Below are 21,428 nucleotides of genomic sequence, written 5' to 3'. Positions count from 1 at the left end.
CCTTAGAGAACAGATGGGCTGCTATGTCTTGAGCCACAGGAGATGGGTGGAATTTTTAACAAATATTTCTCTTTGGTGTTTACTGAGAAGAAAATCATGGTTGTTCAAGAGATAAGGGAAACAAGTGGAGATATTTTGGAGGACATTCAGATTACCAGGGAGGAGGAAATGGAGCCTTACAGTGCATTAAGGTGGACAAATTCTCAGGGCCTGACTGAGTGCACCTTTGGACTTTTTGGGAGGCTACAGGGGAAACGATGGAGGCCCTTGTGGAGATATTTGTTTCATTATTAGCTACTGGTGAAATTCCTGAAGACTGGAAGATGACTGGTGTTGTTCTTTTGATTAAAAAAGGATAGCAAGTCAGGGAAGTATAGGCCAGTCAGCCTGATATCAGAAGTGAAGTTATTGGAGGGAATTCTGCGGGACAGGATCTACCAACGTTTGGATAGGTAGAGTCTGATTAGGAGGAGTCAGCGTGGCTTTGTGTGTGGAAAGTCATGTTTGATGAACCTTTTTTTGAAGAGGTAACCAAAAAGATAGATGAGGGTAGGGCAATGGATGTTGCCAATTTGAACTTAGAAACAGCTTTGACACCGTCCTGCATGGTAGACTGGTCAGGAAGGTTAGGTCCCATGGAATCCAGGGAAAGCTAGTTAGCTGGATTCACAAGTGGCTTGAAGGTAGGAAACACAGGATGGTGGTTGAAGGTTGTTTCTTGGAATGGGGACCAATGACTAGTGATGTGCTGCAGGGGTCAGCGTTTAGGACGTTTATTATTCATTATTCATATGGATGCAAATGTACAAGGCATCATCACTAAGTTTGTGGATGACACAAAATTAGGAGGTGTTGTTGATAGTGAAGAAGGTTATTGTAGATTAAAAAGGGATCTTGATCAGTTAGGGAAGTGGACCAATAATTTCAGCACAGATAAGTGTGAGGTGATGCCTTTTGGAAAGTCAAGACAGTGTAGAACTTGTACTGTGAATGTTAGGGCACTAGTGAGTGTAATGGAACATAGGGACTTATGGATATAAGTTTATAGTTCATTGAAACCTATGTCACAGGCAGACAAGTTGGTAAAAATAGTGTTTAGCATGCTGGCCTTCAACAGTCAGTACATCGAGTATAGGAATTGAGACATGATGTTCTAATTGTATATGTTGTTGGTGAGGCCACACTAGGTACAGTTTTGTTAGAGCAAAAATATAATTGCGATGGAAACAGTGCAGAAAAAACTTTATGAAGATGTTGCCAGGACTAGAGGGCCTGTGTTATAGGGAGAAGTTGACCAGGCTATGCCTTTATTCCTTGGGATGTAGGAGAATGAGGGGCAACCTTATAAAAATGTTTAAAATTATGAGAGGCACAGATAAGGTGGATGGTAACAGTATTTTCTCCAGAGTAGGGGAGGCCAAAATTAGAGGGCATAGATTTAGGGTGATAGGTAAAGGATTGAGTATATGGAATGAGCTACTAGAGGAAATGGTTGAGGCAGGTACAATTATTGGAAGAAACTGACTATTTCAGAACCTAAAGAAAGAGGTTCCTCACCTTTCTGCATCTTCAAATAACACCAGAGTTTAAACAAAACACATTCACATTAGGTTTCCTTCTGTCATCTCTATGCTGAAAAGATTTGGAAAGATTCAGACTAAGGGCATTGTTGTTCACATATCACACACACACATTTCCAATTCTGGAAATTAGAAGGAACTTAAGAAAGAATCTCCTCTTGCCAAGGGATCACGTAAAAATAAAACTCCATGTCCCTTGATATAACTGGGAGGTGGAGGTAAATATTCTTTAAATATGGGGATCAAAGGAAGAAAGAGGACCAGATGGAATGAGGACGAAATCAACAGCACCCTCATGTGGTGCTTTGGGCATGTAATGTGATGACCCTAGCTACAACTATTTTGCTAGAGAAACAAGAGGCTGCAGGTGTTGGAATCTGGAGTGAAAAATGAACTGCTGGGGTATCTCAGTGGGTCAGAGGTTCAGATGAAGGGTCTCAACTTGAAATGTCAACCGTCCACTTCTGTCCACAGAGGCTGCCCGACCCACTGAGTTCCTCCAGCAGTATATCTGCTGCTAGATTCTGTGTTGGAAGCCCATAAATTTAACATTAATATCTGCAAAAATGGGTTGAAAAGGAGTTTAAACTGAAGAAAGTCTTGAACCAGAGGAATGTTTGACAAGGAAGAGGCTGAAGGGATACTGTGGGTAGATGGAAATGTCGATTTGATGTGACAGTCAGATCAGTTGTAATATGTTCCGGTAAGATGATGGCACTTTTGGATGCAGTGGCCACTCGGGGGCCAACCAAACGTGCATTTTTCTTGGTTAAATGTGTTTTTTACGATACAAAGACAATTCTACTTCAAGGACATTGGGCTACTGCAGGGCTATTCCATCAGTGAGCTGCTTGTTGATCGGATTAGCTGGACTGGTGTCAGTGGTGGTGCCAACTGAGGTATTGAAAGAGCTGGTTGGGATGTCGGGGAAGGAGGCAGCTGGGATATTGGAAGAGCCGGTTTGGGTTCAGAGGAACTGATCTAAGTGCAGACTGTGTTGCTGCCCGCTACTCGGAAGGCATTGAAGTTGGTGTACGAAGGTGGCATACAGTATAACTGTGAGAGATTGTCTCAAATGTTGCTCTTGCAATCGCAAGACTCTGTCGGTCAGTGATAACATAAGTTCCAACAGACGTGTTACGGTCTGGTGGAGCAACAAATGACATGGAAGCTGTGTAGCCTCGGTTGTAGAGAGGACTAGGGCTCAAGCCGCGGGCTCTCCTGCTGCTGCAGACCAGGTGAGGAGAAGCTGGAGGCAGTACAGCGTGGTGTCTGTGGTCGGCTGGGGCTGGCCTCTCCCATCAGTGCTGCCTTCCTGTGTTCGAGCGGTGGAACGACAGGCTGGATTGTGTGCATCTGCGCACTACCGGGAGACTGTACCATCAATTGCGGGACATGTCGCTCAGGGTCTTGGACTGTATATATGTTTTTTTTGCATAAATATACTTAATTTGCTCGCAATTTTAAATCATATTACTCACTGTTTTGTACATTTTGCACCTTGGCCCCAGAGGAACGCTGTTTTGTCCGCTGTATCTATGTATAGTTGATTTGATTTGAATACTAGTAAATGACAGAGTAGGCTAATTCATGTGTTTGCATGGTTTCAGAAATATTGAATTAGTGGGAGTCATTCAGCTTGGGAAAAATGGAAAAACTGGAAAGTTGAGGTTATTTGAACATATCTTTATTTAGGAAAGGACAATACAGACTGAAAATGTCTGAAAATCACACTAATAAGCAAATATAGGACATCATTTATTACCAAAGTCAATGTGTTCATCTCCATCCCATGTTTCATAATATTCAAATATGAAAGGAAAATTAATTAACTGTACAATTTCAATAGAGGTTGTCTAAATATCGAACAATTTAAAATCTACCTTTGTAGGTTGACTTTGTTTCATATAATTTTTCTTTCACTGATATGAGCAGTCTAAAAGTATCAAATCCAAACTGAAATCTCAATATAGAAACATTCCAGTCTTATCTATAATCCAAAATATGGAAGAAATTTTGATAGTAGTCAAAATATTGATGTATCAAGGATGGATAATTAAAATGTGGGATGGATCATCAAAGCAACTTAGATGAATGGAACTGATGGCAAAACTGAGCGCTGTTAGTACTGCAAAAATAAAACACACACAAAGGATTCTGGCACCTTAACTAGTAATTATTGTTACTAAAATATAGCACTTCAAGGTTAAAATACTTGAAAGAACCAGGAACTACATTCCTTTGAATTCAGCCACTTATATAAATCATTGATCAGCATATTTATTTTAAGAAGCCTGAAGAATAGATTCCTCAAAAGAATTTCAGTAACTAAATTGTTGCTAATCACTCAGAATCATGCATATTGATGAAGTTGGGGTGAGGGTGATGTGGATTTTGATCTGTTCCATTCATGGGCAGGGGAGGATTGGCTAAGCTTGGAAACCAATTTCTCAACTTCAAGAATATATTCGTTCAATTTCAGTGGAAATTTGGGAACATCCAGAAACCTACTCTGAAGAGACAAATCCTTAACCAGGTTTGTAAGGATAGAGCATAATTCCACTGTTATGTTCTCTTTATAAGCTATTTGTTGACCACGAGGTATAAGAGAACTTTGTCCTCCCTCCCTTCAATCTTCCGTTATGATCACCCCCCGCAACCCTAATAACCCAAACTTGCATTGTTTACTGTTCTTACTCCATATTGACAGTCAGACTTCACAACTCCCCAACAATGTTCGGTAGTTGCTGTTTACTTTTCTCTCCCAATTGTTAACCCAATTCTGACTGACCCTCTTCCCCACACACCAACCTACAATAATTCTTGTTTATCCTACGCTCAGCTGATACCTGGTTTGGCGTTCTCCCTGACTCCCCCCACCACCAACTTTTGAGATTTCCTGATCCCTACACCTCCCCTTTTCCAAACTCCTTCACAATGGGCAGCTCAACACTAACTTATTCCCTCCCTAACCCCATCCTCCCAGCACACCTAGCCAAAATACGTTTTTCTGTTTGCTGAACGTAGTGAATGTAGTCCCCTGTTATGGCCTCTGTAGAGAGCATTCCTGCTGTCAATGTGGCTGTTTGACAGGTAAAAAATAGCAAAATATATTTTTTAAAAACTTGTTATTTAATTAAACAGAACCCCCATCTCCTGACTTTCTAGCTTACTCCTCCAACCCTGCCCTACCAGAAATACACACCACACCATCAAATCCCTCCCTGCAAGTATTGGGGCCTAGGAAACCCCATATAAGCTCAAGTTAAAAAAATAATTATAATTTTCAGGAATTACATTTGTGCGTTGGAATGTAATTTAATAAATTTGAGATAAAAGGTTTAGAAGTATAACAGCAAAAGCATTTAGCATTGTTATTTGAAGCTGCAGTAATATTATTATAGAATTGGGACCAGAACAGTGAACAACGTTTCACATGTGACACATGAAACAAGCAATATGTGTTTCATATTTCACTGGTATTCATGTAAAACTTCAGGAATTTTGGGTAAAGGGCTAAAAGTTGTACTTTTGTCATCTAGTCTATTCTGTTTCTCGTTTTAAAAGTAAGGATGTCCATTCATATCAAGTTACCATGACAACAGTATGACTTCATTTAGCCCCAAGGACTGGGATAATATTGTGTTTTGACAACTGTACAACTTTGAAACTCACTCCCCCTTTTGGCTATTGTGCAGATTTTCATTAATTCACAAGGAAAAATATGTAAGACAACATTGAATGCTTCTGTTGTTTCTTAAACTGCGTTTTGCTAACGGTTACGTCCGCAATGAGTCTGGATTCCTTTAAGATGGCATTGGTATCTCATCGTAAGCATCTTTGCCTGTTTTCTCATCAAATGTAGGTTCCACTTCATCTCCATCCAGCTTCATAAAAACATAAAAACATTGTTATTTCACTGTATTTCTGAACGTATGTAAATCCTACCAGCTCAGTGAGAGGACTGTGGTGACAGATAAACTAGAGATAGAAGATGAAATCCACATGGCCTATAAAAAGTATGCACTCCCCGCTGAAATTTTTATGTTTTATTGTTTTACAACATTGAATCACAGTGGATTAAATTTGCCTTTTTTGACACTGATCAACAGAAAAAGACTCTTTTGTATCACAGCGAAAACAGATCTCTACAAAGTGATCTAAATTAATTACAAATATAAAACACAAAATAATTGATTGCATAAGTATTCACCCCCTTTAAGGCTGATTTATACTTCTGCGTCAAATCGACGCTGTAACCTACGCAAGTGGCCTACGTGCGTTGCGAGCATTTATACTTGTGCGTTGGTGTGTCTGCGTTGCTCTGCAATTTGCACACGTCACGCATGCACACACACCTGCCTATGCAAGTCTTCATGGTCATGGTAGTCTTTCTCGGGGTAAACAAGTTTAAAGCGAGCTTCTTTTTTTGTAAAAGCGAAATGTGTCCTCCATAATTTTGGAGGTCTGTAAAGCTTTATGGAAAGCATTGCAGCCAGAGTTCCTTCCCTGCCCTTCAGTCGGCCAATGGGAAGCTACTGCAGCGTAGGAGGAAATGCGATGCTACCAAGCAGACCAATCACAGCTGTTGTGGTCTGCGTTGCCGCAATGCATAGTTACATTTTGGGAGAGGTGCACGTCAGGCTACGGCGTAGGGGTCCACGTAGGCTCTGCGTAGGGTTCGCGGCTACGCCGTACCTACGGCATCGATTTGACGCAGAAGTATAAATCAGCCTTTAATATGACACATCAAATCATCACTGGTGCAGCCAATTGGTTTTCAAAGTCATATAATTAGTTAAATGGAGATTACCATGTGCAGTCAAGGTGTTTCAACTGATTGTAGTGAAAATAATCCTGTATCTGGGAGGTCCAACTGCTGATGAGTCAGTATCCTGGCAAAAACTACACCATGAGAACAAAAGAACACTCCAAGCAACTCCGCGAAAAGGTGATTTCACTGTGATTCAATGTTGTAAAGCAATAAAACATGAAAACCTCCGAAGGGGATGAATATGTTTTATAGGCACTGTATATAGGAAAGATGCCAGGAAGAAGTAGAACCATCCTGGCTGTGGAAGACAAATTAAACTAAATCTCTTCTGCCTGTACATTATTCATATTCTTTCATCCCCTGAATATTCATGTATCTATCTGATGTCCTTTTAAAATCCTTTACTTATCTATTTCTACTATCACCCCTGGCAGCCTGTTCCGGGGACTACCCCTCTTAAAAAAACTTGCCCCCCACATCTTCTTTAAATTTTTCTTCCCAAACTAAAATACATATCCTCTAATGCAAACATGAGGATATCTGCAGATACTGGAATTTCAAGCAACACACATCAAAGTTGCTGGTAAACGCAACAGGCCAGGCAACATCTCTAGGAAGAGGTACAGTCGACGTTTCAGACTGAGACCCTTCGTCAGGACTAACTGAAGGAAGAGTTAGTAAGATTTGAAAGTTGGAGGGGGAGGGGGAGATCCAAAATGATAGGAGAAGACAGGATGGGGAGGGATGGAGCCAAGAGCTGGACAGGTGATTGGCAAAAGGGATATGAGAGGATCATGGGACAGGAGGCCCAGGGAGAAAGAAAAGGGGGGAGGAACCCAGAGGTATAGGGGTATATTCAGAGGGACAGAGGGAGAAAAAGGAGAGAGAGAAAAAGAATATATGTATAAATATATATACTTCTCTAACTTCCGTTAATGCCCCACCTCCCTCTCATACCCCATCCATTATTTATTTATTATATATATATATTTATATATTCTTTTTCTCTCTCTCCTTTTTCTCCCTCTGTCCCTCTGACTATACCCCTTGCCCATCCTCTGGGTTCCCCCTCCCCCTTGTCTTTCTCCCTGGGCCTCCCGTCCCATGATCCTCTCATATCCCTTTTGCCGATCAACTGTCCAGCTCTTGGCTCCATCCCTCCCCCTCCTGTCTTCTCCTATCATTTCAGATCTCCCCGTCCCCCTCCCACTTTCAAATCTCTTACTAGCTCTTCTTTCAGTTAGTCCTGACGAAGGGTCTCGGCCCGAAACGTTGACTGTACCTCTTCCTAGAAATGCTGCCTGGCCTGCTGTGTTCACCAGCAACTTTTATGTGTGTTACATATCCTCTAGTATATTTTTACCCTGGAGAAAAGATTCTAACTGTCTACACTCTCTGTATCTCTCATAATCTTTCAAACTTCTATCAGGTTTTCCCTTATCCTCCATCCCAGAGAAAACAACCCAAGTTTATTCTACCTCTCTTGTTAGCTCATACCCTCTAATATAGTCAGCATCCTGGTAAGCCTCTTCTCTACACTTTCCAAAGCCTGCACATCCTTCCTGTAATGGGACACCCAGAATGGCACACCATACTTTAAGTGCAGCCTAACTAAAGTTTTATACTCCATGGCTGCAAAATAACCTTCTGATTCACACTCAATGCCCTAACCAATGAAGGCAAGCATGCCATATGCCTTTTTTGCCACCCTATCTACTTATATGGCATTTTCAGTGAGCTAAGGACTTTGACCCCAATCCTTAATCCTGGACTTCCAATCCTTCCAAATAAGCATTGGCGGTTGGGAACACAATGCATGCCCATATCCCAAAGTATCTTCATGACAGAGTGAAATTCAATTTAAAATCTACAAGAAATTTTCTGAATTTCTCTTAGTTAAGCATTTGGATACTTACACATTTCATCTCTAATGCTGAGAAGATCCTGGTAAGCGCAAACATTCTGAGGGGGACGGTAAGAATGAGAATGAAAGGGAAAGCCAATGAAAATCTGGATTTATTGATTGCCCACAGAATAGCAATGCAGATTAACTGAATCAAAGTAAAGATGTGCATACGCCTGGTACGGACCTAGGGGAAAAAAACACAGAAATATTTAAATTGGAATGATGCAAACATTCATGCCCACAAACAACTTTGCCAACTCTTGCTGCTGGTTCTCTTAGTAGGAGAAACTCTCTTTCTGTTTATCTAGTGCTGTCAATTTGGAGGTGAATGCAGTCCCAATTTTTATGGATAGGCACTGCACAATGGTAGGTCATTTACAATGTAATGCCCTTATATGAGTGGGACTGAAAATTCAACCGTCAAGACCAAGAAAGGTTTTCAATGCTGCCGAGATGCCCTGACATTCAGCAAAATATCTGAAAAATCAATTTTAGAAATAATTTTGAAAACACTTAATAGGAATGCTGAATACTTCCAAATAATTTAAAACATTAAAATAAGCACAAACAATTAAATAGTTATAACTTGCTTTGTTCTGTATTTCCTGCAGATATACAACACTCATTCAAATATGTGGGCTCACAGATCTATGGAACAGCGTAAATGTCAAGGAATTTCAATAAGCTCCTGCTCAGCTATTTCATGCAGAATCCAGAGGCTGAATATTGCCGGGGAATTTCTGAGTGTTTCTTTCAGAGACCTCCAAAACTAAATAAAAACTGAGAGCTTAATCAGAAGTTAAAGCTTTCAAGATAGTTCTGGGGACAGGTCCTGTCCATGGAGCTGGATACTTTGTGCCAGCAAGGTAGGCCCTCCACATTCAGATCTGATAGAGGCAGCAAAAGGTGACAGTGAGCATCTATTAAACCTGTCACAGCAAAATTTGGGTTAATATGTAATTCAAGCCAGAGCATGCACAGGATTTGAAATAAAGAGAGAAAGAAAATTAATTTTATCAAAGAAATGGAAATAACTAAGGAACAAAAATAAATTTAGTTACTTTTTCAAAATCTATTAATCGTTATAATCAGAGCAAATTAAATTCATAACATACTTAGCTTAATTTTCAGTATTGAAGAGTTTTATTTAAAATAATTGAAATATTACAGCATTAAAAATAGAATGGATAAGTCCTCTCTTTTCAGGATGCAATTATTTAAAATTTATCGCATACCTAATTTATTGCCATTCCCTATGTGTTTCAAAAATAAATTTCTTTGCGCTATTAGCCCAACATTTTAGGACATTTTGAGCGCCACAGTTCCCGAGAGGATATTGGATTGCGTAGAGGGAGATTAACTATAAAAGAAGCGAGTAGGAGCAGTCACCACATTTTGCACACCACAGCTCCCAAGGAGACATTGAATTGCGTAGAGGGAGAGCGAGTTTACAGTAAGTGAGCGGGGTTGCTCGGCACATTTTGCGTGTGACAGTTCCTGAGGAGACATTGGATTGCGTAGAGGGAGTGAGAGTTTAAAAGCGAGCTGAAGTAGTCAGGACGTTTTGCGCGCTACAGTTCCTGAGGAGACATGGATTGTGTAGAGAGGGTATGTGTTTAAAAGAAGCAAGTACAGGCACTCAGCACATTTTTGCGCACCACAGTTCACAAAGAGATATTGATTTGCGTAGAAGGAGTGCGAGTTTAAAAGAAGTGAGCGGGTCAGTCACTACATTTTACATGCCACAGTTCCCGAGGAGACACTGGTTTGTGTAGAGGGAGAGTGAGTTGAAAATAAGTGAGCAGAGGCATTCAGCACATGTTTGCGCGCCACAATTCTCAAGGAGACATTGAATTGTGTAGAGGGAGAGAGAGAATTTAAAAGAAGTGAGCGGGGGCAGTTGGTACATTTTGCGCGCCACAGTTCCCGAGGAGACGTTGGATTGTCTAGAGGGAGAGTGAGTTGAAAAGAAACAAGCAGAGGCAGTCCACATTGTTGCGCACCACAGTTCCTGAGGAGAGATTGGATTGCGTAGAGGGGGAATGTGTTTAAAAGAAGCGAGCACAGGTAGTCAGCACATTTTTGCGCACCACAGCTCCCAAGGAGATTGCATTGCGTAGAGGGAGAGTGAGTTTAAAAGATACGAGTGGGGCAGTCTGCACAATTTGCATGCCACAGTTCCCAAGGAGACATCAGATTTAAGCAGAGCAGCCACTGTGTGAGTGGACCAGTGTTAGAGTGGTGAGTTGAGGCTTTGGCTCATCGAGGCTTCGGCGAGGAGAGGCATGGGCAGTAGGTAGATTTTTCTCCATTATTTATTCTTTCTTTCTTTCTTATTTCACATTTATAGCAGTGGGACTTCCAGACAGGATAGTAGAATGCTCCTCTTTCAGAATGTTGGAAGGGAGGGAGACATTCAGTGATCCTGATAACTAGACCTGCAAGAAGCGCATCCAGCTGAATCTTCCAATCGACCATGTTCAGGAGTTGCAGCTGGAAGTGGATGAACTCCGGATCAAGCAGGAGGTTGAAAGGTTGATTGGCAGGACATACAAGGAGGTAGTTACACCCAAGGTGCTGGCCACAGGTGACCATCAGGAGGGGGAAAGGGGAGAGGCAGCCAGTGCAGAGTACCTCTGTGGCCATTCCCCTCAACAACATGTATACTTTGGATACTCTTGGTGGGGGGGGGGGGTGACCTAGCAGAGGAAAGCCACAGCAGTCAGCTCTCTGGCACTGAGTCTGGCTATGTGGCTCAGAAGGGAAGGGAGGAAAAGAGGCAAGCTATGGTGATATGGGATTCATTGGCTAGGAGGGATAAGGAAGTGAAGGGATGGGTTACTAAATTTGCTGATGACACAAAGGTTGGGTGTGTTGTGGATAGCGTGGAGGGTTGTCAGAGGTTACAGTGGGACATTGAAAGGATGCAAAACTGGGCCGAGACAAGGCAGATGGAGTTCAACCCAGATAAGTGTGAGGTGGTTCATTTTGGTGGGTCATATGTGATGGCAAAATGTGGTATTATTGGTAAGCCACTTGGAGTGTGGAGGATCAGAGGGATCTTGGGGTCCAAGTCTATAGGACACTCAAAGCAGCTGCACAGGTTGACTCTGTGGTTAAGAAGGCGTACGGTGTATTGGCCTTCATCAATCATGGGATTGAGTTTAGGAGCTGAGAGGTAATGTTGCAGCAATATCGGACCCTGGTCAGACCCCACTTGGAGTACTGTGCTCAGTTCTGGTTACCTCACTACAGGAAGGATGTGGAAACCATAGAAAGGGTGCAGAGGAGATTTACAAGGATGTTGCCTAGATTGGGGAGCATACCTGATGAGAATAGGTTGAGTGAACTCGGCCTTTTTTCCTTGGAGTGACAGAAGATGAGAGGTGACCTGATAGAGGTGTACAAGATGATGAGGGGCATTGATCGTGTGGATAGTTAGGGGCTTTTTCCCACGGCTGAAGTGGCTAGCACAAGACGGCACAGTTTTAAGGTGCTTGGAAGTAGGTACAGAAGAGATGTCAGGGGTAAGTTTTTTTACGCAAAATTGGTGAGTGCGTGGAATGGGCTGCCAGCAACGGTGGTGGAGACAGATACAATAGGGTCTTTTAAGAGACTCTTGGATGGGTATCCCGAGCTCAGAAAAATAGAGGGCTATGGGTAACCCGAGGTAATTTCTCAGGTAAGGACATGTTTGGCACAGCTTTGTGTGCCGTAGGGTCTGTATGGTGCTGTAGGTTTTCTATGTTTCTATGTTTCTAGAAAGGAGATTCTGTAGACAAGAATGAGATTCCCAGATGGTATGATGTCTCCTGGGTGCCAGGATCAGGGACATCTCGGATCAAGGGCACAGTATTCTGAAGTGGGAGCAGCCAGAGGTCGTGGTCCACACTGGCACCAATGATATGGGTAGGAAGAGTGACAAGGTCCTGCAAAGTGAGTTCAGGGAGTTAGGTCTTAAGTTAAAGGGCAGGACCTCCAGGATTGTCATCTCAGGATTTCTATCCATGACACATGCAAGTGAGGCCAGAAATAGGAAGATCATATAGCTTAAATCTCAGGATTGCTACCAGTGCCACATGCAGGCAGGTTTAGAAATAGTAAGATAGCGCAGATCAACACGTGGCTGAAGACATGGTGCAGGAGGAAGGGCTTCAGATTTATAGATAATTGGGCAGTTTTCCAGGGAATGTGGGACCTGTTCTGGCGGGACGGTCTACATCTGAACTGGAGGGGGACAAATATTCTTGCAGGTAGGTTTGCTAGAGAGGCTCTGGTGGATTTAAACTAGATACAAGGGGGGAGGGGAACCAGAGTGTAGGAACAGATGTAGGGAAGAAGGAAGAAAAAGAAAATAGTAAAGCTGTTTGCACCGTTAGTGATGAACAGAGAGTAAGGGGTGGAAAATTCCTTAAATGCATTTATTTTAATGCTAGGAGCATTATAAGAATGGTGGATGAGCTTAAAGCATGGATTGATACCTGGAAGTATGATGTAGTAGCTATTCATGAAACTTGGTTACAGGAGGGGTGTGATTGGCAACTAAATATTCCTGGATTTAATTACTTCAGGTGTGATAGAATCGGAGAGACAAGAGGGGGAGGTGTTGCATTGCTTGTCAGAGAAAATATTACATCGGTGCTCTGGCAGGATAGATTAGAGGGCTCGTCTAGGGAGACTATTTGGGTGGAATTGAAGAATGGGAAAGGTGTAGTAACACTTATGGGGGTGTATTATAGACCACCGAATGGGGAGTGAGAATTGGAGGAGAAAATTTGTAAGCAGATAGCAGATATTTGTAGTAAGCACAAGGTTGTGATTGTGGGAGATTTTAATTTTCCACACATAGACTGGGAAGCCCATACTGTAAAAGGGCTGGATGGTGTGGAGTTTGTCAAATGTGTGCAGGATAGTATTTTGCAGCATACATAGAGATACCAACTAGAGAAGGGGCAGTGTTGGATCTCCTGTTAGGGAATGAGATAGGCCAGGCGACGGAGGTTTGTGTTGGGGAGCACTTCGGGTCCAGTGATCACAATACCATTAGTTTCAATATAATTATGGAGAAGGATAGGTCTGGACCCAGGGTTGAGATTTTTGATTGGAGAAAGGCTAACTTTGAGGAGATGTGAAAGGATTTATGAGGAGTGGATTGGGACAATTTGTTTTATGGGAAGAATGTAATAGAGAAATGGAGGTCATTTAAAGGTGAAATTCTGAGGGTACAGAATCTTTATGTTCCTGTTAGGTTGAAAGGAAAAGTTAAAAGTTTGAGAGAGCCATGGTTTTCAAGGAATATTGGAAACTTGGTTTCCAAAAAGAGATATCTACAATAAATATAGGCAGCATGGAGTAAATGAGGTGCTCGAGGAATATAAAGAATGTAAAAAGAATCTTAAGAAAGAAATTAGAAAAGCTAAAAGAAGACATGAGGTTGCTTTGGAAAGTAAGGTGAAAATAAATCCCAAGGGTTTCTACCGTTATATTAATAGCAAAAGGATAGTGAGGGATAAAATTGATCCCTTAGAGAATCAGAGTGGACAGCTATGTGTGGAACCAAAGGAGATGGGGGAGATTCTGAACAATTTCTTTTCTTTGGTATTCACTACGGAGAAGGATACTGAATTGTGTAAGGTAAGGGAAACAGGTGGGGAAGTTATGGAAACTATGGTGATTAAAGAAGCGGAAGTACTGGAGCTTTTAAGGAATATAAAAGTGGGTAAGTCTCTGGGCCCTGACAGGATGTTCCCTAGGACCTTGAGGGAAGTTAGTGTGGAAATAGCAGGGGCTCTGACAGAAATATTTCAAATGTCATTAGAAACGGGGATGGTGCCGGAGGATTGGCGTATTGCTCATGTTGTTCCATTGTTTAAAAAGGTTCTAAGAGTAAACCTAGCAATTATCGGCCTGTGAATTTGACATCAGTGGTGGGTAAATTGATGGAAAGTATTCTTAGAGATGGTATATATTATTATCTGGATAGACAGGGTCTGACTAGGAACAGTCAACATGGATTTGTGCATGGAAAGTCATGTTTGACAAATCTTATTGAATTTTTTGAAGAGGTTACTAGGGAAGTTGACGAGGGTAAAGCGGTGGATGTTGTCTATATGGATTTCAGTAAGGCCTTTGACAAGGTTCCACATGGAAGGTTAGTTAGGAAGGTTCAATCGTTAGGTATTAATATTGAAGTAGTAAAATGGATTCAACAGTGGCTGGATGGGAGATGCCAGAGAGTATTGGTGGATAACTGTTTGTCAGGTTGGAGGACGGTGACTAGTGTTGTGCCTCAGGGATCTGTACTGGGTCCAATGTTGCTTGTCATATACATTAATGATCAGGATGACGGGGTGGTAAATTGGATGAGTAAGTATGCAGATGATACTAAGATAGGTGGCATTGTAGATAATGAAGTAGGTTTTCAAAGCTTGCAGAGAGATCTAGGCCAGTTAGAAGAGTGGGCTGAAAGATAGCAGATGGAGTTTAATGCTGATAAGTGTGAAGTGCTACATTTTGGTAGGACTAATCAAAATAGGACATACATGGTAAATGGTAGGGCATTGAAGAATGCAGTAGAACAGAGGGACCTAGGAATAATGGTGCATAGTTCCCTGAAGGTGGAATCTCATGTGGATAGGGTGGTGAAGAAAGCTTTTGGTATGCTGGCCTTTATAAATCAGAACAATGAGTATAGGAGTTGGGATGTAATGTTGAAATTGTACAAGGCATTGGTGAGGCCAAGTTTGGAGTATTGTGTACAGTTTTGGTCACCGAATTATAGGAAAGATGTCGACAAAATAGAGAGAGTACAGAGAAGATTTGCTAGAATGTTACCTGGGTTTCATCATCTAAGTTACAGAGAAAGGATGAACAAGTTGGGTCTTTATTCTTTGGAACGTAGAATGTTGAGGGGGGACTTGATAGAGGTGTTTAAAATTATGAGGGGGGTAGATAGAGTTGACATGGATAGGCTTTTTCCATTGGGAGTGGAGGAGATTCAAACAAGAGGACACGAGTTGAGAGTTAAAAGGCAAAAGCTTAGGGGTTACATGAGGGGGAACTTCTTTACTCAGAGAGTGGTAGCTGTGTGGAACGAGCTTCCAGCAGAAGTGGTTGAGACAGATTCGATGTTGTCGTTTAAAGTTAAATTGGACAGCTATATGGACAAGAAAGGAATAGAGAGTTATGGGCTGAGTGCAGGTCGGTGGGACTAGGTGAGAGTAAGAGTTCGGCATGGGCTAGAAGGGCCAAGATGTAATCCATCGTATTTACTCAGGAAACGGACACAGAGTCTATAGAAGTGAGGCAAAGCAGCTTCAACTTCATGGCCCCTATACAAATTACAGAGGAGGAGATGTTTACCGTCTTGAAGCAAATTAAGGTGTATAACTTCCTAGGGCCTGACAAGGTGTTCCCTCAGACCCTGTGGAAGGCTAGTACAGAAATTGCACAGGTGTCTGAGGATTGGAGGATAGCTAATGTTCCATTGTTTAAACAAGGCTCTAAGAATAAGCCAGGAAATTACAGGTCACTGAGCCTGATATCAGTAGTAGGAAAGTTGTTAGAAGGTATTCTAAGAGACCAGATACATAAGTATTTCAATAGACGGAGACTGACTAGCAACCTTAGCAAGGCTTTTGACAAAGTCCCTCATGTAAGGTTGATCAAGAAAGTTCAGTCGCTTGGTATTCAAGATGAAGTAGAAAATTGGATTAGACATTGGTTTCGTGGGAGAAGCCAAAGAGCGGTAGTAGATGGTTGTCTCTCTGACTGGAGGCCTGTGACTAGTAGTGTGCCGCAGGTATCGATGCTGGGTCCTTTGTTGTTTGTCATCTATATCAATGATCTGATGATAATGTGGTCAACTGGATTAGCAAATTTGCAGATGACACCAAGATTGGGAGTGTAGTGGACAGTGAGGAAGACTATCAAAGCTTGCAGAGGGATCTGGACCAGCTGGAAAAATAGGCTGAAAAATGTCAGATGGAATTTAATGTAGACAAGTGTGAGGTGTTGCACTTTGGGAGGACCAAACAGGGTAGGTTTTACACAGTGAAAAATTGGGTACTGAGTAGTGTGGTAGAACAGAGGAATCTGGGAATATAGATCCATAATTCATTGGAAGTGGTATCACAGGTAGATAGGTTTGTAAAGAAAGCTTTTGTCACATTGGCCTTCATAAATCAAAATATTGAGTACATGAATTGGGATGTTATGTTCAAGGTGTATCAGACATAATACCTTGAACATAAGTGTTGGGTAAATTGATGGAAAGTATTCTTAAACATCAGTGGTGGGTAAATTGATGGAAAGTATTCTTAGAGATGGTATATATAATTATCTGCATAGACAGGGTCTGATTAGGAACAGTCAACATGGATTTGTGCGTGGAAGGTCATGTTTGACAAATCTTATTGAATTTTTTGAAGAGGTTACTAGGAAAGTTGACGAGGGTAAAGTGGTGGATGTTGTTTATATGGACTTCAGTAAGGCCTTTGACAAGGTCCCACACGGAAGGTTGGTTAGGAAGGTTCAATCGTTAGGTATTAATATTGAAATAGTAAAATGGATTCAGCAGTGGCTGGATGGGAGATGCCAGGGAGTATTGGTGGATAACTGTTTGTCAGATTGGAGGCCAGTGACTAGTGGTGTGCCTCAGGGATCTGTACTGGGTCCAGTGTTATTTGTCATATACATTAATGATCTGGATGATGGGGTAGTAAATTGGATTAGTAAGAATGCAGATGATACTAAGATAGGTGGCGTTGTGGATAATGAAGTAGGTTTTCAAAGCTTGCAGAGAGATTTAGGCCAGTTAGAAGAGTGGGCTGAAAGATGGCAGATGGAGTTTAATGCTGAAAAATGTGAGGTGCTACATTTTGGTATGACTAATCAAAATAGGACATACGTGGTAAATGGTAGGGCATTGAAGAATGCAGTAGAACAGAGGGATCTAGGAACAATGGTGCATAGTTCCCTGAAGGTGGAATCTCATGTGGATAGGGTGGTGAAGAAAGCTTTTGGTATGTTGGCCTTTATAAATCAGAGCATTGAGTATAGAAATTGGGATGTAATGTTGAAATTGTACAAGGTATTGGTAAGGCCAAATTTGGAATATTGTGTACAGTTCTGGTCACCAAATTATAGGGAAGGTGTCAATAAAATTGAGAGACTACAGAGGAGATTTACTAAAATGTTGCCTGGGTTTCAACTCCTAAGTTACAGAGAAAGGTTGAACAAGTTAGGTCTTTATTCTTTGGAGCGTAGAAGGTTGAGGGGGGACTTGATAGAGGTGTTTAAAATTATGAGGGGGATAGATAGAGTTGACGTGGATAGGCTTTTGCCATTGAGAATGGGGGAGATTCAAACAAGAGGACATGAGTTGAAAGTTAAAGGGCAAAAGTTTAGGGGTAACATGAGGGGGAACTTCTTTACTTAGAGGGTGGTAGCTGTGTGGAACGAGCTTCCAGCAGAAGTGGTTGAGGCAGGTTCAATGTTGTCGTTTAAAGTTAAATTGGACAGCTATATGGACAAGAAAGGAATAGAGGGTTATGGGCTGAGCACAGGCCGGTGGGACTAGGTGAGAGTAAGAGTTCGGCATGGGCTAGAAGGGCCAAGATGGCCTGTTTCCATGCTGTAATTTTTATATGGTTACATGGTTAAAATGTGGCTAAGGAGTTGGTGCAGGAGGGAGAGCTTCAGATTTTTTGATTATTGGGCTGTCTTCCAGGGAAGGTGGGACCTGTACTGAAGAGATGGTTTGCACCTGAACTGGAGGGGGACTAATATCCTAGTGGGAAGGTTTGCTTTTGCTGAATGGGAAGGGGGCTGAGCCCTGGTTTAAATTAGAGTTGCAGGGGGGTGGGAACCAGAGCACAGAGCAGATAGTGGAGTGGTTGTGGAGAAAGAAGTTGTTGAGTCTACATACAAAGTCAAGAATCAAAAGGTTCAATATGGTGGGACTGATGTTGAAGCTGCGTATATTTCGATGCAAGGAGTATTGTAGGAAAGGAGGATGAGTGTTGGGCATGGATCAGCACTCGGAATTATGACACTGTAGTCATTTGTGAGACTTGGCTGCAGGAAACGCAGGACTGGCAGCATAATGTTCCAGGGTTCTGTTGTTTTATATGAGACAGAGCGGGAGGGACTAAAGACGGAGGGGTGGCATTACTAGTCAGGGAAAATGCCATGGTAAGAGAGACTGGAGAGCTCATCTAGTGAGGCTTTATAGGTGGCACTGAGGAATAAGAAAGGTATGACCATCTTAATTGGATTATATTATAGACTACCCAACAATCTATGCGATTTAGAGCAGCAAACTTGTGGAGAAATTGCAGACGGTTGCAAGAAACAGGAGGGTGTGCTGGTAGGTGATTTTAACCTTCCACATATTGACTGGGATTCCCATAGTGTAAAGGGCTGGATGGGAAAATGTTTGTCAAATGTGCTCAGGAAAGATTCCTTAATCAGTACATAGAAGTCCCAACTAGAGAGAGCGCGATAACAGGTCTCCTATTAGGGAATGCAACAGGGCAGGTGACAGAAATTTGTGTAGGGAAACACTTTGCATCTAGTGATCATAATGCCATTAGTTGCAAGGTAAATATGGAAAAGGATAGGTCTGGTCGTTGGGTTGAGATTCTAAATTGAAGAAAGGTCAATTTTAATGGTATCAGAAATGATCTGGCAAATGTGAATTGGGCTAGGTTGTTTTCTGGCAAAGGTGTACTTGGTAAGTGGGAGGTCTTCAAAAGTGAAATTTTGAGAGTACAGAGTTTGTATGTTGTCAGAATAAAAGGCAAGAATAACAGGTTTAGGGAACTTTGGTTTTTGAGAGATATTAAGGCTCTGGTTAAGAAAAAGGAGGAGGTGCATACCAGATATAGGCAGAAAAGAGCAAATGTGGTACTTGAGAAGTACAAGAAATGCAAAAGAACACTTAAGGAAATCAGGAATGCTAAAAGAGCACAAAATTGCTCTAGTAGACAAGGTGAAGGAGAATTCCAAGGGCTTCTGCAGATTTTAGGAGCAAACTGATAGCAAGGGTGTCATAGGGTGGTGGCTGGGAACAGACCCAAGTGCAAGACACAGACATTGAAGTACTAGGGACAGGACTAGGATACAGGGTGAGGACTAGGACATGGACATGAAAACTGGGAAGCTGGAACAGGACTGGACAAGAGAGCTAGGAGCCTGGGCTTGGACTCCGAGCCAGAGACTGGACAAGGACCCAGAACCTGGGTCTTGCCTCTGCCTCGGACCCCAGAACCAGGCAAGGATGTGACTTGGCTGGCAGGCAGGACGAGGCTTGAGACCAGAGGCTTGGGGCGAGGCTTGAGACCAGAGGCTTGGGGTCTTGAAGCTCCTCCTGGGCAGGGCGCGGATCACCTGGGCAGGGACAGGAAGGGACAGAACCAACTGTAGGTAATGGCAAGACGGCCTGACTTACCCGGCAGAGGCAAGGGACAGGAAGGGACACAACCAACCGCAGGGTAACGGCAAGATGGCCTGAATTATCTGGCAGAGGCAAGGGACAGGAAGGGAGCTAGGTACAGGATGGCTCCAAGAGAAGACTTCAGGCGAGACAAGGTGAGAGTTACCAGCAAGACAAGGCAAGGCTTCTGGCAATGCAAGGCAAGACAAGAACTTCAGGCCAGGCAAGAGTTACTGGCAAGACAAGGCTAGGCTCCTGGTGAGGAAACAGAAGGGAAGGGATACAAGGAGTAAGAACAAGAACAATCCAGCAGCCACACCCTGGTCTCTGAAGGTATTTATGCAGCCAGCCCCAATGAGAATCAGCTGCCTCAGTTAGTGCTCAACAATAACAGAGACAGGGTAGACAGGAAAACCTGGAGCAAGGGTTGATGGACCGGACCGTGAACCGGAATGCGGACTTCACGGACTGGACCATGACCAAGGGCAAAGATTGGTCCTCTGGAAGGTCAGAATGGTCACCTATGCATGGAACCGAAAGAGATAGGGGCACTCTTAAATGGAATTTTTGCATCTGTATTTACTCAGGAAACGGACACAGAGTCTATAGAAGTGAGGCAAAGCAGCTTCAACTTCATGGCCCCTATACAAATTACAGAGGAGGAGATGTTTACCGTCTTGAAGCAAATTAAGGTGTATAACTTCCTAGGGCCTGACAAGGTGTTCCCTCAGACCCTGTGGAAGGCTAGTACAGAAATTGCACAGGTGTCTGAGGATTGGAGGATAGCTAATGTTCCATTGTTTAAACAAGGCTCTAAGAATAAGCCAGGAAATTACAGGTCACTGAGCCTGATATCAGTAGTAGGAAAGTTGTTAGAAGGTATTCTAAGAGACCAGATACATAAGTATTTCAATAGACGGAGACTGACTAGCAACCTTAGCAAGGCTTTTGACAAAGTCCCTCATGTAAGGTTGATCAAGAAAGTTCAGTCGCTTGGTATTCAAGATGAAGTAGAAAATTGGATTAGACATTGGTTTCGTGGGAGAAGCCAAAGAGCGGTAGTAGATGGTTGTCTCTCTGACTGGAGGCCTGTGACTAGTAGTGTGCCGCAGGTATCGATGCTGGGTCCTTTGTTGTTTGTCATCTATATCAATGATCTGATGATAATGTGGTCAACTGGATTAGCAAATTTGCAGATGACACCAAGATTGGGAGTGTAGTGGACAGTGAGGAAGACTATCAAAGCTTGCAGAGGGATCTGGACCAGCTGGAAAAATAGGCTGAAAAATGTCAGATGGAATTTAATGTAGACAAGTGTGAGGTGTTGCACTTTGGGAGGACCAAACAGGGTAGGTTTTACACAGTGAAAAATTGGGTACTGAGTAGTGTGGTAGAACAGAGGAATCTGGGAATATAGATCCATAATTCATTGGAAGTGGTATCACAGGTAGATAGGTTTGTAAAGAAAGCTTTTGTCACATTGGCCTTCATAAATCAAAATATTGAGTACATGAATTGGGATGTTATGTTCAAGGTGTATCAGACCTGATTTGGAGTCTTGTGTGAAGTTTTGGTCACTTACCTACAGGAAAAATATGAATAAGACTGAAAGAGTGCAGAGAAAAGTTACAAGGATATTGCTGGGACTTAAGGACATGAGTAATAGGGAAAAGTTGAACAGGTTTGGACTTTGTTCTCTAGAATGTAAAAAAATGAAAGGAGATTTGATAG

General features: G+C 42.4%; 1 protein-coding gene across 4 annotated transcripts in view; it reads right to left on the bottom strand.

Moving 5' to 3' along the window:
* Positions 1-3,250: 3,250 nt before the first annotated feature.
* LOC140191929 (anion exchange protein 2-like) overlaps positions 3,251-21,428 on the bottom strand; it is an 80,362-nt gene continuing 62,184 nt past the window's right edge. For 3 of the 4 annotated variants that reach the window (XM_072249811.1, XM_072249812.1, XM_072249813.1), the window contains 2 exons: positions 8,271-8,444; positions 3,251-5,467 (listed from right to left, as the gene is read on the bottom strand). In XM_072249811.1, the coding sequence (XP_072105912.1) occupies positions 5,387-5,467; positions 8,271-8,444 (255 nt within the window). In that variant the 3' untranslated portion in view covers positions 3,251-5,386. Of the gene's footprint in view, positions 5,468-8,270; positions 8,445-21,428 lie in introns of those variants that run through there. The other variant, XM_072249814.1, reaches the window with a different exon arrangement.

The sequence above is a fragment of the Mobula birostris genome, chromosome X, assembly GCF_030028105.1.
Source record: "Mobula birostris isolate sMobBir1 chromosome X, sMobBir1.hap1, whole genome shotgun sequence".
NCBI lineage: Eukaryota > Metazoa > Chordata > Chondrichthyes > Myliobatiformes > Myliobatidae > Mobula > Mobula birostris.
This window is presented reverse-complemented; position numbering and strand designations above follow the sequence as displayed.